At 32.1% G+C, this 16,477-nt stretch overlaps 1 protein-coding gene across 2 annotated transcripts in view; it reads left to right on the forward strand.

Moving 5' to 3' along the window:
- LOC129224069 (uncharacterized) overlaps positions 1 to 15,641 on the forward strand; it is a 118,234-nt gene extending 102,593 nt beyond the window's left edge. For both annotated transcript variants that reach the window (XM_054858471.1, XM_054858470.1), the window contains 4 exons: positions 1,858 to 1,988; positions 5,040 to 5,170; positions 8,697 to 8,760; positions 15,379 to 15,641. In XM_054858471.1, the coding sequence (XP_054714446.1) occupies positions 1,858 to 1,988; positions 5,040 to 5,170; positions 8,697 to 8,760; positions 15,379 to 15,564 (512 nt within the window). In that variant the 3' untranslated portion in view covers positions 15,565 to 15,641. The remainder of the gene's footprint in view (positions 1 to 1,857; positions 1,989 to 5,039; positions 5,171 to 8,696; positions 8,761 to 15,378) is intronic.
- The last annotated feature ends 836 nt before the right edge of the window (positions 15,642 to 16,477 follow it).

Raw genomic sequence — 16,477 nt, forward strand, 5'->3', positions numbered from 1 at the left:
AAATGTATGACATTTTGTTGGATGTAATTTGAGGTTAATGGCCTACAGCTGAAAATTAGGCAACTCATTTCCAACTAAAAATTTGAGGGAGTGGTCTGCCCGAAGAAAATAAAACATGAATCATTCTTTACACTGAAAAACATTTATTTAACATATATTGAGAAAATGATTACAACACAATGATTTGGTTCTCCGAGGAAAAATTAAAAAAAAAAGATCTTACATAAGTCCATGCAGGTATCAAGAGTCCTGTCGATGTTCCATAGTGACACCTCACCGGTAGATGGACGGCATAGCAATTTCCACCAGAATTGCAGGCTGGTCAGTTCATACCACGTGAGCAAAGTTCACCACATCAGGAGAAAAAAACATATCGAAGATGGACACGATCCTCCTTCCCCGGAGAACAAACGACCCACATCAGGGAAAATTATAACTTTTCACTTTGATAGACGTCATCACAGCACGCGTTTTCCAAACTGAAGACATCAGCAGTGCACTATTAAGGAAAGATCAGACCTCACCTGAGAGGCCAGTAGCGAAAAATTTATGATGACATTGACAAACACATTCACAAAACACCAACAACACAAGACGAGGAGACGAGTAAATGAAAAGTAGCCATCGAACTACGGCAGGTCAGAGTATTTGTAGCCAGATCCGACCTTGCACGTAACAATGTGACGTTACATTATTTGCATATTGCCAGAACAACACAACCCGGAGAAAACACAGCTTGCAGGTTGCACAATTCTTATTTAATTTGACATTCAGCACTTAACACCTCAACATGGTTTCCTCATGTGATCGACATGTGCTCTGTCGGAAGTTTACCGACGTCTGCCGAATGACGGCAACCAATCATAGCGTGCCACATGTTTTTCCGAACACTTCCGATTCAAACTCGGACATTTGAGTGTCGGTGGCAGGTGGATGGGATTTCCCGCGCCGTTTTTCCTCCCGGAATGGCAGAAGGCAAGTCACAAAATGTTTTTTTTTTTAAACAATATTGGTGAAATCCTTCAAGAAACAAAAATAAAGGCATTTAGCCCAACACATTTCCTTTTTCTTTCTGACGGGGATTTTTGAATGTTCCACAAGATGTTTTTTTTTTTCGTTAGACGGATGGATTATGCGTGGTTGCTGGGAAAGTTTGGCAATAAACAATAGAGTTGCTGAATTATTTTTACATTTGAAAGATATTATTTGATGTCTTTTTTTCGTTTATTTAGTGTAATATTTTAAATTGCAGTAAAAACCTCTTCACTTGCTAAATAGAGTTTTGAACAAACTGTAAATCTAATTTAATAATTTGATGAAAAGTTTTAAATTCCAAAGAAACTTTAATAGGTTTTTTTTTTTTTTTTGAATGTATGCATTTTATACAAAAAAAAATGATCCTTTCACATCAGAGGAGGAGGGGCGTCAAGTTTTTTTATTCAACGGATTTTGATTAAATTTTTAGCATGAGCATCTCTGTGCGGGTACTGCTAGTATATATATATGGATAATGTATGGCCTGTGTCACTCTGTAATTATGTAGCTTTCAGATAATGAAAGAATTTTTTTCAAAATAATCCAGTAGTGTCTAAGATTACCCAGAACATATAAGCATACAAAATCTGCTCTCGCTCTTTCTCTTTATATAATATTAGTATGGATGTCTTTGAAACGGATTTCTGGGAAACTCATTTTGTTAAAGCAAGATATTTTTAATGGTACACTAATGGCAATTAAATTGTGAATGAAAATTTATTTTGTTACAATAGGTATTTCAAATGTGTACTTAAAACTTGTATTAATAACTTAAGTATGTATGTGTGTGTGTCAATATATTATTTTTTTTCCCCACATTAGCTAAGAAGTCCAGAAAGAGATCTTTAAAGCACAGAAGACTAGTTCTTAATGAGTTAAATAAGCGCAATGCAGGCCATGAGGATGACTTATTGGAGAATATAAAACTCACTCCTTTAAAAAGAATATTTGATGTGAGTATTTTTCGGTCTCACTTTCTTCTCTCCCCTCCCTCCCCCTCAGAATAAAATAATATTATTCATCTGGGCAGTTCTCAAAAGGTGGGAGCAAACACAGACTTCAACTTTGAATCTTCAACACCAAATAACTTTCATTTTAATTAACTCTAAAATTTTTGAGGTAAATTATAATGCTGTGTAGAGACAAGAATTGACATAAATTATGGAAAAAAAGCTCTTCAAATGCACTTAAAAAATATTTTCTTTGCTAAATGGCACAATTTTGGACATACCAAAACGTTAACTGAGCAAATGTACCAGTAAAAAAAATTTTTTTTTAATTATTTCCATACGTTTCAAAAAAAAAATTAAAGGCATGAATCTTACACTGAATAATATTTTGTTAATATTTTACACAAATAACGAAAGTAAAGACAGATTATTTAATTTGTAAACGATTTTAGAAAAAAGTAAGTTTGAAATTTGATGCATGTCCAAAAGTTACGATCTTTACAATGCTATTATTTGAGAACTAAGTATATGATGTTTTCGTTTTAAAGGTATTTATCGATCCTCAGAATCAGTTTTTAATTGTTTAAAAGTGTTTTCATAAGCTTTTATGCAGTATCTTAGAAGAAAAATAATTTTTTTTAAACGTACATGTGAGATGTCCAAATGGCGTTACGATCTTGACGCCGATAATTCTGTCCATTTATTCATAATTTTTGATGATCTACTGTCTTCTAACCTCAATAAAAAACGTTATTATAATGTTATCTTCTTTAATCCATTGGTATTTTGCATAATTAATACGTTACACATTGAATAATACATAAATTACAGTAGAAACATGGCTTGTTATGATCGAACGAAAGCCATTTTGCGCGAAAATCGCCAAGCAAACCTCCGTTGGCGACAACACAGTATACGATAAGCTAAAGGTTACCAGAGGGGGATTCCATTTTGACAAATGTAGTTAATCGTCAGCTGCACCAGTTTTGGCGCCTTTATCACCTGCGCTAGCATTTTTTTTTCCCGCCGCTTTTATTATTTTAGAATTTTTTTTTCTCTTCTTTCTTTTAAACATAATTTAACGATATCCGAAAAGAAATACTAATTTCTTTTTTCAATAATTTTTTTTAGACATCGTTTTAATTCTTATGACATTAGAAAAAATATTCATTATTAAAATTCATGTCACTTTTTACATTCTTTCTTAAAGCATATTTTGTTTATTTTTCCTTTAAAAATATATATGTCGTATTTGTCTCTATTTTTATTCCTTATTTGTCCCAATAAATCAAACTATAAGTTTGTATAATTATTTCCATGAAGCTTTTTTCTACCTTTCATCAACTTCTTCAAAATCATTCCAAAACTTTATTATATGTAAAGAGCAGTATGTATAGCCATTCAAGTAGTTCATTAATATCCTCTTTATCATTAAATTGCAAAATTCAAAAAGCAGTAAATAAAATTTTCATTGGAAAAGTTAAAAATCAGATTAACAGTTGTCAAAAATGGTGAAACTTACATTATGATGATGTCCAAAATCCGTTACCTACAGGACAACAATGTCCAAAATGTGTTACCTACAGACTGCTAATTTAATTTGCTAATTAACAATTTTTACAAATACCTGCTGTCTTTTCATGTTCATATATTGTGTTCTAGGTATGCATACTATAGAATAAAAGCAAAATTGATATCAAATTCGAAAATTTTTGAAATTGTTCAAAGTTAACTTTTTTGTTCCCACCTTTTGAGAACTGCCCATCTATATTGTACATGTACAGGTTTTTAAAGTAAAAAAAGCACTCCATAAAGGGTGCTTCATCACTGACATTTTAATCCTTTGAATGAAACAGTAGAGATCCATTTCTTCTATTATTGCCACTATTCCTATGAAAATGAAAAAAACCTACTCTTCCCATATTACTATGAAAGTGCTAATTTTTGCAAGGCTTCAGTTTTTGTGAATTTCATGAGCTCGTCACAATTATTTTTAGCCTTGCGAAATTTTCAGCTGGCAAAACCATTGATATATTCATTTTCATAAAAATTACAGCTCGCAAAAATAAGCTCTTGTACAGTTATATATTTTTACCTCCATAGTTTACTAATATTATCTTTCATCAGCACTTATTTTTTGTAACTGTTTTCGATTATTGATCCTGATCTCGAAAATTAAATCGCTTTTAATAATGCTTCAGCCTTGTTCCAAATGTTAGAGAACTACTTTTTTTCCGCTTTTCCAAGTGTAGTGTCCCTTTTCCTCTTTCCTTTGTTTCATGCTCATGTTGCTTACGAGTTTACTTTCTGAGAGCATCACAGGGATGAAAGTTTTCAGTCTTTTGACAGATTTCCCTCTTTAAAAAAAATCGAAGCAGAGTCGGACAGAACGAGATAAATGTTTAAAAGCAATGAAAAAATCAGCGAATGAAATAAAACTGAGAAGTTGAAAAAAAAATACTTAAGAGAAATAACCACTCGTTACCTGATGATAAAAAAATTTCTGATAATTTTAATTCCTAAAAAATCATAAGTTTTTGGTGATTGTTATTAATTTCCATTTTTGATCATTTTTGTCAAAAAAGGTTTTTTTTTTAATCTTAAATGTTATTTTCAATCTTTTTACTTGTTTAAAAACTAAATTTAGGTCACATTCCTTTCTGTTCAAAAAATTTCTGTTTGAGAATTTTTGCTGCTTACACCCCTGGAGTTTCAATTGTCGTTGCAATCCTGCTTATTAACTGAGGAAAAGAAGCATGCAAAGCCAATAAAATACTTTTTTTTTTTTGTAGCTAATAAGGTAATGTTGGCGCAGACTGTCACAAAATAATTTCATTTATACTTTTATCATAGAGTGGAAAAAGTCAGACAATTGAATGAAAAATTTAAATCTCCTAGTTCCAATTTCTAATTTACATTACTTTTGTGTGTTAAGTGATTGACTTTTGAGCACCACAAAATATTCAATCAAATATAAAATTCATACCATATGATTTTAACGGACCAGCATTGAAAATTACTTTTTTTCTAAGTTTTTTTTTTTTTAACTTACAGCTGGACAATGAATCTGAGGCATCCTGGAACATTGCAACTCCAAAATGTGGATTTCAGTTATCTCCCTTCTTACCCAAAAGAACTCCTGTTTTCAAGGATTGTTTTAGTCCAACTGAGCTACGAATTTCAAGGTAAGAAATGAAATTTAATCATTTACATACTTTGTGATAACTTAACTTTTCTGCATTTGGAACTCATTACCGGGAAAAAAGTGAATACAAACTTCTTACCCTTTCTTAAAAACTGGATGAGATTTCTAAAATTTATTGCTATAGTAGAAAGTGTTTTTGTTATTGTTATACAAATTGTCAGGTCTGGTTTTTATTCTATTTAAGTCAGCAAATTGGATGAGTTTACTTCAATGTTTCTCAACCTTTTACACGTCACAACTCCTTTTTTAACCAATTAAACAGCCCATGACCCCTTTAATATATGTATGGAGGGAAGGTGTTTCAGACATTTTACTAATGCATAATAATAATGCATGTGACACAATTATTGTAGAAATCAGAAAAATTGCTACTATAATTTTTAACATGTATTTGACACCTTCAAAACTCTTGTACTCAAATATTGATTTTTCTGTTCATCATTTTTCATAAATTTACAAAACAAAACGCATAGCAATATTTATTACTTGTAATAAATATTGCTTGATGGCAACTTGATGGTAACGTTTTGAAAAAAAAAAAAACTTGAAATACCTTTCTTTTATTCATAGAAAGAACCATGATTAATCGAGCTACCAAAAAGAAAAAAAGGATTGAAATAGTGCTTTTTTTTTTAATGTAATACTTTTTAACTGGGCAATGTGACACTTTCAAAAGTGGGAATACATGAAAAATGCTTCACAACCCCATTTGGAGCTGCAACCCATAGATTGAGAGCCTCTAGTTTACTTAAATATAGTGAATTGTAAAGTACCTAATAGTTTTGATTTCTATGCAGTTGATCTCTTTTGCGGTTGATTTGTACAAGTCGGGCCTGTGTGTGGAAGCTGCAAGCCCCTACAATGAAATCCACAACCCCCCCCCCCCTGCCCCGAAAAGAAAAAAACATTTCAAATATTATTTTTAATTGAAAGTTATTCCCACTTGTACTACTTTAGGTAAACTTTTTTTTTATTATTTTAGTTACTATAATGTTTTTGTTTTTAATGATTTGATTAAACACTACATTTTATACCTCCCATGGACATGTCATCAAATATTTACAGAGCTTGCCAAAAAAAAAAAGAAAAAAAAACATGAACATTTTCAGGCATATGAAATGATATTTTCAGTTTCATACTTCAACATTAATTTATTTTTACAGTGCAAGTGCTATTATCATTTTGCTACAGTCAAAGTTTCTGATTTTTCTTATTTGCTTTCTCAGTTATTCTCTATCGTCAATACTTTTGAGTAAATATTTATGCTTTGTATTTACAAAGAAAAAAGAAAGAATGCTGATAATTTTTCAACTAGCTAAATCTAGCCCTGATTTAAAAAAAATAATACTAATAAATATAAATTAAAAATATGATAGAATAACATAAAATCAGGGTTTGTATTCTCCTTCAAAACTCCTTCTTTTTTAGTTCAACACTACATAATCTTCCTCTATGACAGTAACTTAAAATGCTTCGATCGACAACTTAACTTTGTCACAAGGGCGAAGGTATAAGAGCGATTTCTATGTAGTAATTTCGTATATTTATTTTTTTCATCAAGATGTGATTTACAAATTAGTCACAGAAATTATAAAGGTTGAAGGTAAGAATAATATTAGATGGCTAAGAGATATTTCATAAGTGAAGTAAAAATGCTTAAGTGTGTTTGGTTATTTTTCAAGTTTTATTATTATTGCTTTTCCCTCCACCACACTCGCAGCAGCGAAAGTCAGTTTGTCTAATTATTATTTAAAAATACATAAGTGGATGAACTATATTAAGTGATTGTGTTGAAAAAAAAATTGTTTAGTAAATCGCAGTTATAATATTGTAAAAAGGGTCGTCCACAAGTGATGACATGCCTTGAGGGGGAGATGGGTTCATGAAAGTGTGACAAGGCGAAGAGAGTGGGTGACAAAAGTGACATCATACAGCTAGTATAACAATATATTTATGAAAAATATGGCATGTGATAAGAGGATGAGTCAGGTGAAGTGTGACACTTTGTGACAAAGGAGGAAGGTGGTCAAATATGTAAAAAATATGTGTCACATCAATCATGCATTTAAGGACAGCCCATTAGTACTCCTTCAAAATCTCATTTTACTCCTTCAAAAATCCTTTATTTTATTTCTGAAATTGAGTAGAAACCAGTGGTGGTACTAGGAAAGGCCCGACGGGGAGGCAAGCTTACCCGACAAAGGGACATAGATATATTTTTTAAATTTATAATCCCCCCCCCTTTCAGTTTTTATGATAAATAAAAATTAATCATTCTTACCACTAACAAAACAAATAAAGATTTTGCATTTGCAACCTATTTTCATATAAAAGTAAACAATATTTATTGAAACTATTAGATTAAATGATAAAAATGTACCTACTTAAATTTTAGTTTCTATAACGACAGTAGAGATACACTAAACGAAAATATTAAATTATAAATGAAATTAAAAATGCGAAAATGGACTTTTGCGATAAAGGCAGAGTTTTCACAAGGTCATGAAACTGCAAAGCGAGGGGGGGGGGGCGAAGAACTGTGCTATTTTTTGCGGAAAACAAGAAACAGCAGCAAAATGAACCTATTCGACGGATCTGGGGCCTCTAACTTTTAATTTTCGAAATTGTTGTTTTGGTGGTGTAGGGTAAGGGAACATTCAAGGCAACTTCCCTGGAAATTTCTCAAAATTGGAAAGTCATAAACATGTGACTATTGGTCATCTTTGGTAACTTTTAGAAAAGAGAACGCGTTTCAATCAAACTCCGCGAGTAAGTTTTTTTAAATATAAGTTCCAAAAATGCAATTTTAATCAATTTTCAATGGTGCAAGTGGATTTGGGGAGTCTCCCCTGCTATTTTTTCGAAATTTGGGACCAGAAACTGGAGTTTAGAAGATTTTAAATTATATTTCATGGGGAAATGCAATTCGCTTTCTTGGAGGTATTTCGAAATTTAAGTTAAATTTAAGTGCAATTTAAAGCGATCATCAATGTTGTTAAAGAGGGGAAATTGGGAGCTCTCCTCACATTTTTTTTTTCAAAACTGAGGTCTTAACATGGTTTTAGGTTGACAAATTGCTTTTGGTCACCTTTTAGTTACTTTTTTGTCACCTTTTAGGCACCTTTATTTTCAAATTTGTCACCTTGCTCACTTTTTTCAAAGGCCAACAACACTCCTCGGCCTGAACTCTGAAATATTTGAATTATAAATAACATTACTTAAATTATTTGTATTCGATACCTTATGAAATAAATTTTGTACTAAGGGAACTACATATTCTTCATCATCCTTTAAAAGTTTAAGCCTAGTAAAATCTGATAAATCATCCAAAATTCATTCACTTTTTTAGTTCATATTCATTTGTATCATGATATGAATCAGCAAACCCTGTTGCCTAATAAAGGTCGTGGTTAAGAATCCATAATTTTTGTATTAGATATTTGGAAATTTTCTTTCATTCATTCATATTACTCATATTCAAAACTTTTTTTTTTAATTTCATTTAGGAAAAGGGCTGAAGAGTACATGCATAGAAATAAAAATAAGAAACCACTTCTTACATCTCCTAAGGTAAATAAAATGTATTGTTATTGTTTGTTAATGCATTGTTGCTTTTTTTTTCTTGTTATTAATCTGGACATTGAAAATATGTATGCTCCTTTTTTGTGCTGTCATCAAGTTACACATCGATGTGTGCAGCCGACAGGCAATGGACTTTTCAATTTTAATGAATGTTGGTTTTAGGACTTTCACAGGCTTTTTTAACATCATTTTTACAGATGGATGATGCAATTAGGGTTTTGCGGTACTGACGTCCTTATTTTAGTGCCAACACTGGGGAATTTCGTTGTTTCTAATATATATATATATATATATACATATATATATATATATATATATATATATATATATATATATATATATATATACATATATATATATATATACATATATATATATACATATATATATATATATACATATATATATATACATATATATATATATATATATATATATATATATATATATATATATATATATATATATATATATATATATATGACCTATTTTTATTAAGATTTTGGAACTATTCCAGAAGAGATTCTTAAACAGCAGCCAAAGTTATTTGAAAACTTTACCGTGATGATATCTGAGATTTTCAAACACTGATGTCCTTATTTTTATCTGGAATAGAGGAAGTAATTTTCTTTTTTTAATGTTGAATTTTCAATTGTATTATCCTCTTCAAATGATAATGTTTAGCGACTGCTGTCCTTACTCTTATGAACATTTTTAACAGGACCAAAAGTTGTTAATTTCCGAAAAACAGCTTTAAGTAAAAAATATTCAAACTGACATTGACAAAAACATTTCATTGTAATGAATTTTTGAAAAAATTTGTTTCATTATAACAAGTTTTTTAATACAGTATCTTAAGGGTGTTTTAAAATGCGACTGAACGTTATCTTCGTTCTGACAGATATTTCGTTGTATCTGTATTCATAGTTATGGGATTTCACTATGGATTTTTATTTTATTTATTTATTTATTTATTAACGTATGGAATCACAGATATGTATGCTAGTGCTTAAAAATGTATTCAATTCTTTTTTTTTTTTTTTCTTTTTGTTAAGGCGTTGATTATGATTTGCACTTATTGCTTCAGACTGTTTCATCATTAAAAAACACTGCAAATCAGTTCAGCATTTTTTATTATTATTTATTTATTTTTATGTTACAGTCGACTCTCGCTAACTCAAAAATTGAAGGGAAGATGTAAAAAATTCGAGTTATCGAAAGTCTTACAAAAAATCATTTTGTTTAATATAAGTATACTATATTAGTACTGTGCAATTAGACATAAACCTCAACATCCAAAGTAAAAGTTTTCCGTCGACTCCAAATTGTTGTATACTGTCCACATATTGTTTGATAAAAAGTTACGCCGTTTTCAGCGTCGTGTTTTGAGGGGGAAGGGAAGAAATTGGTAAATTAGTAGCTTTTATCAGTTTTTTTTTTAAATATTTTTAAAAACAACTATGGCGTTTAGCGCAAAAAGTGCAATACACAAAATAATCTACACTAAATTATGAACAAAATGGTCCTGAGCATTATTTTGTTAAGTGAACGGTTCCAGAGTTACGGCAGGTGTAAAAGTAGAAAATTTTCACATTTTTATGATTTTTTTTTTGGAAACTAAAATTCTAACTACTACGTAAACAGACATAACTGAACAATTTTATTAAAAAGTAATATTGTACAATCGTATTCTAGTTTAAAAGAAACTAAGAGGCACCACAAATACCCAAAAAATATTTACCTACCCGCTGGGTTTTTACCCGATCCACATCACTAATGTCGACAAAGGCTCGAAATTTTGTTACAAAATCTAGCTGACAAGCTTTCGACACTGAACTTTATTCCTCGTCAACTGTTTCCTCAGTTTCCTTTTCTTTTTCTTCCTCTTCTAGGTGGATTTCCTCAGCAGATGCTTTATGGAAGCCTACCTTTCTGAAGCAGTTTGCTATTGTTCTTTGTTCAACCCAATTATAGGTTTTACAACCATTTTTATTGTCTGCAACACATTTACAGAAATGTTGCTTCCTTCGTCAATCTCAGCAATGCATTTTTTACGACTTGATGACGATATTTCAGTTTGAAATTTTGGATGATTCCTTGATCTAATGGCTGTAGTTTTGAATTGGTATTGAGCGAAAGGAACTACAGTTTTACAGATTTTAATTTCATCGTAATTGAGCTTGGATGGGCTGTACTGTTGTCAACAAATAGGACAATCTAGCTGTTTTGACCAGACATTTTACAGTCTAAATTTTTTAGCCATTTTTCAAACAATTCGGCTGTCATCCATGATTTTGTGTTAGCTACATAATCCACAGGAAATGATTTGACTCCAGCGAAACATCTTGGCTTTTTTTGATTATCCTATCATTACTGGCTTCATTTTTTCTGATCCATCCATGTTGGTGCACAGCTCTTTCCTTGCTTCTTTTTCCGCCATGGCAAGCGTCCCCTTTCGCAGCCATTTTTTTTTTTGTCAGGAAGACCTTTAAAAAATAGACCTGTTTCATCGGCATTGAATACATCTTTGTTGTCATACTCTTTTAGAATTAAAGACTGATCCCTTCCATTCTTCGCAGACTTCTAGACTTACACTGCTACTTTCTCCACAAGTTTTGTAAAAAGTGATGTGGATTCTTTTCTTGAAATTTTCGAACCAACCACTGCTTGCTTTTAAATCTGTAAAGCCAAGTTGCTTCCCAAAATCCTCCACCTTTTCTCTCAATATGTTTCCACCGAGTGGAATGTTCTGTGTCCGGCACTGTGTAATCCATTTTATCAAACATTTTTCTACTTCCGGATATTCCACAATCTTCAATTTTTTTTCGATTCCCTTGATTTACAGGGCAACAAAAAAAAAAAAAAAATTCTTTGGTGCTCAGAGTTTGAGAACTGATTTTAGATATGTTTGGGGCTCTGAATCGAAAGATGAAATTAATTTTTCTCTAGCAGCTCTACTTTTTTAAGTGCTGCTGTTTTACCCAAAATTTGTAGTTTTAACTATATTTTGCGCACTTCTAAAGCAAGTGTAAGCTTCTTAAACAAGGATTGCTTCTGGCATATTTACCCTATTGTCATCCTGCAGTCTTGTAACTTAAAGGAAAATTCACCAGATGCAGTAAAAGTTTGACAAGTTTATTAATAACTAGTGTTCCCGCTAGGTCGTTTTTGAAGGGCGCAGCGCCCTGCCCTTTTCCATATCAGCAGAATGCGCCCTGCCCTTCTTTTAGGTCGTGAAATGCGCCCCTCCCTTTTCAAAAATAAGAAATTGCACCCTGTGTTTTTAAAAAGATGCCTCAAGCATCCTTTGGACCTGCCGCGAGATCGGGGCAATTTTATTTGTCTAACGATCGTCTGCAAAAACGCCCATGTCTTATCATTGTTCCCAGAATTTCACTCTGAAAACGGCCCCATAATCAAAAGGGGAAGCAAATACCTAGGCAAAGAGGGGATGAGATTCTCAGAATTCAAACAGGCTTATCAGTAGAAAACAAAGGCATGTTCTTTCTTCTACTGAGGGTGGGTTTTTGAAAGGTTGTAGGAAGGAGTAGGGTCCTCTGTTAATGGAGCGATCATTGTTTCATTCCTTCCCATTCTTGGTCTTCTGAGAATCAACAATGAGAGAGGGAATAGGACATTTTCCTAACATTTCAGCCCTTTGTGTCCGTTTTTTTTGTATGCACATGGAAATTAGGCTTAGCTAATTTTAGCGCATTGCTATTGATTGTGTAGCAATCTTTTCACATCTGTTTCTGGAAAGTTAACTTTCTGATTGTTTCCTAGGAAGAACATAGTACAAAGCTTACTGAGCTAAAAGGCAAAGGTATTTTTTAAATATCTTAAATTTTTTACCCCTGCCCCCTCCCCCCAAATAGTGTTTGATGTGGAAACATATTGCTTTGACAGGGCGTTCATACAATTCTTTCCTTTTTGCTAAGCATTTTTATTATCTTTGTATGTGTGTGTGTGTGTGATTCATATAACAAATTATTTAAAACACTTATTGACATAATAAAAAGCATACTTTTGACATGCTTGTGCTTTTTCCAACTAAAATGATCTTGCACTGCTTCTTTTTCTTTTATAAATATTATAAAATTGATTTTTAAAGAAATCACAAAATTAAAATGCCGGTATATTAAATTTTCATAAAATATTGTCTGAGATAAAAATCTTTCCTTGGCCCAAGCTGCTTATGCCGTTGCATTTAGCAACGCATACATCCGCAAACACATTTGTGTTATGAAATTGAACGACTCCAAGACTAGGAAATAGAACTCTAATAAAGTCTTTTTTGTTTTGCACCTTGCTACAACTGCATTTATGAAGCACTGCACACAGTATTTTAATTTAATTATTCTATTTGAAGTGTAATATATTTAAAGAAAGAGAAATTACACTCATAATGATTTTGATGTCTACTAAAATAATTAATGGCACAATGCACATTACTAGGCAGTTTCTTAGGTAGGAAGGGGTGATCAGGATAATTAAATACTGTTCTTCTTAAATTAAAATTCAAAGGGTTTTGAAATGCCTAGATTTTTTTTACTCTTATAGGTAGTTAAAATTATGGCCTAAAAAGTATTGGAAAACATCTAAAGCCTGGTAGTCAAAATTATGGCCTGAAAAGTGTTAAAAAACACCAAAAGCCAAGTTTCAGCATAAGCTAAATGTTCCTATGGAGTGTGGAAAATGTGCTTAGCTTAGTTGGCATTTGTGTGGGGGGGGGGAGTGGGGGAGCTAACCCTATTCTGAAGACAAGTGCGTTTTCTGGATAAAGTCATATTTAATACTAAAGTCAGTGGTGACGGCGATTGAGGGGGAGGGTGTATGGTGCAGACTAGACTGTTTGAATTTTTGCAAGGTGTTTTAAGTGTTATTTCTCCTTTTTTTTAGGGGGGAGGGCTCAGTGCTTTTTGAGTGGTGCATCATTGGTCTTGGGTGGGGGGACACCACGTTGAAATAGTGCCCCTTTTTAAAAAATAGTGCCCCTTTCAAATGCCAGCACCCTGCCCTTTTTTTTTTCTAGAGTGAACACTATTAATAACATGTCAACAATTTAAGGTCAATTTGTAAGTTCTTGGCTTGCATATATTCACTTCCTGCGATGTGTGATAAGCTGGATTTTTGTATACAATATTTTTCTGGGCCTGATTAATATAGCGGATGACTTGAAATAAACATTTTTTCGGGGGGGTCCTCTGAAGTCAAGCCTTATAAACATAAACATTAATGAAAAGCCACCATTTCAGGGGTGTTGAGGTGTTTTACCACTCATTTAAAATATTTCTTGGGAGGCAGAGTATCCCACACTCAAGTACACATAAAAAAAGGTAAATAAATATAGGAGAAAACTTAAGAAAATTAAGGTAAAGTTTTCTTAAGTATGACTACTATAATTTTAGTCATTTTGAGGCTCTTAAAAATTAGGGACCCATGGCCAAGAGCCTAATTGGACTATTTGGTAATCAATCTCTTATTATTTGTACAATACAATAGGAATAAAAAATCCCTGTTTTATGTTTTATTTGATCTATAGATGTAACTTAAACCTGTTTTACGTATATTTAACTGTTATATCTTAGAAATTAGAGCCTCTGGGCAAAAACTGATGTCGTATTTGAACTCAGGGTACCAAATTCATACACAATCAGTTCCAAAAACCTCAGCACCATTATCGTTTTTAAGAATTGTCTCTTTATTTTTGAGAATGGTTGACAGTGTGCTGTTTGGAATGCCAAATTCCTTCTCAATATCAATCTTTTTCTTTTCACCCTTTTTCAACCGCATCAATCACCTGTTTTTTCTTTGCAATTGAAAGTAGTGCATTTTTGTTTTGTAGCCATAATTCGAGGAAAAATAAACCTGAGCTCTTTTGCAGCACTAATAAATAAAATAGGAAGACGAAGACCAGAACGAGAAAGAGTTTATGTTCGGGGAACTGGTCATTCAGGTTGAGAGAACATTTTTCTAGAAACTAGACCATTGTCCACTGCTGGCAGAAAACCTGGCAGTTGAAACATGCCTCCCCTCCCACATACCTATGATGAACACAACTGTGAAAATCGCTAACAAAAGAGAGAGCCCAAGGACACGTTTTTCTTCTCTAGAGCGCGTAAATGCGGGAGAAAAGGCATAGCTGTTTGAAAATCCGAGTTTTGAGGAATTGAGTTTTTTGAGTGAATGGAGAAAAAAATCGAGTTATCGAGAAGAGTGGAAATAATTTGAGTTAAAGGGATAAAATTTCATTAAAAACGCAATAAAGGTGCAGGGAAATACTTTTTTTTTTCAAGATATCGAAAAATTCGAGATATCGAAATTTGAGTTATGGCGAGTTGACTGTATTCTGTTTGTAATTACTTTTGTTGACGGTCTCATTTGATATTTCTGATATATATTAATGAAGTTAACCGATTTACTTCATAGTCTGCCATTTCTGAATTTTCTGCACAATTTATGTAATCATTAAATTCTTGTGTTCTTATAAAATTAATTTAACTGATTTTCAATCAAAGTCAATAATCATGTACCTAGTTTCTCCTTTTATTACAATATTTCTGTTTAGAATGATGGTGTGTGTTTATACTGTTAATATCCCCCCAGGATCTGCCCCAACGCAAACGTCCAGCAGATAAGAGTGACGCATTGGCAATTATTTCAAAACTTTCACAAGAGCAAAAAAATATTGAACGGTCATTGAGAGATGAATTTTTGTCTGATGAAGAGCAAGAAGATGGCTATAATTCCGAAGAAGGAGAACTTATCTTGAATAATTCAGTTACATTTTGAATTTCATACATAAAGAGATATAACAACTTTACTTTGTTTTCTCCATTTGATTCATTTGTATTTATAAATAAATTTTCTACATCATTTAACAGGTGTGTTTGAATATTAAGATTTCACATCTAAAAAATTGGAGTATTTAAATATGTACTCCAATAGCAACAACAAAAGAAAAAATCATCATTCTGTGATGTGTATGCTGTACTTTTTAATAAATATTATTGTGGATGAACTTCAAAATAAATATGAGGCAGTGAGAAGCAAAGGAATCTAAGTGGACTTCGTTTCGAATAAAACCTGTTTAAAGTTCAAATCCTAGGTAGGCTTTCATTAATTTTTTTTTCTAAATCATGCTGTATAACAGCATCTAACCAGAGCTACTAGCAGAGCCGTGTCAAAGGGTAGTTTTTTAGAAGTTAAATCCCTCCCATTAAGGAAAAATTAAGTCAAATGAAGAAAATGTATACTTTGCTTAAATTAACTTTAATGTGACAGTTTGCGTTCAGCGTTTTTTCTCTCTGAAGTTTTCTGCCATTTGCAACTGTTAGAGCTTTACCAATTAAAATAATATTTTTGAAAAACTATGGCAGGAAACCGCTGAATGATCTGCCAATGCAAAGCATTAATATTGCTAATTGTCAGGAGGTTATGATGAATTTGTCATTTGTTGCAGCTATGAAAATGTAGTAGTTATTGTGTTCGGTAATGTAATTTGCATCTGCTAAAAGCTCTTTCTTGCTTAGTTTTTTAAGCATTATTTCAGAACATAAAACCTGATGTACATTCTTCATAACAAAAGAATTTGTGGCGAGTTTTTAAAACTTGCAATGTACTGCGTAGTAAACAGATTTAATTAAAAAGAAAAACACGGTTTGATTAAAGTTAACCTGTAAAATGAAGGAATACTTTGGTCACT

The sequence above is a fragment of the Uloborus diversus genome, chromosome 6, assembly GCF_026930045.1.
Source record: "Uloborus diversus isolate 005 chromosome 6, Udiv.v.3.1, whole genome shotgun sequence".
In the NCBI taxonomy this organism is placed as follows: Eukaryota; Metazoa; Arthropoda; class Arachnida; order Araneae; family Uloboridae; genus Uloborus; species Uloborus diversus.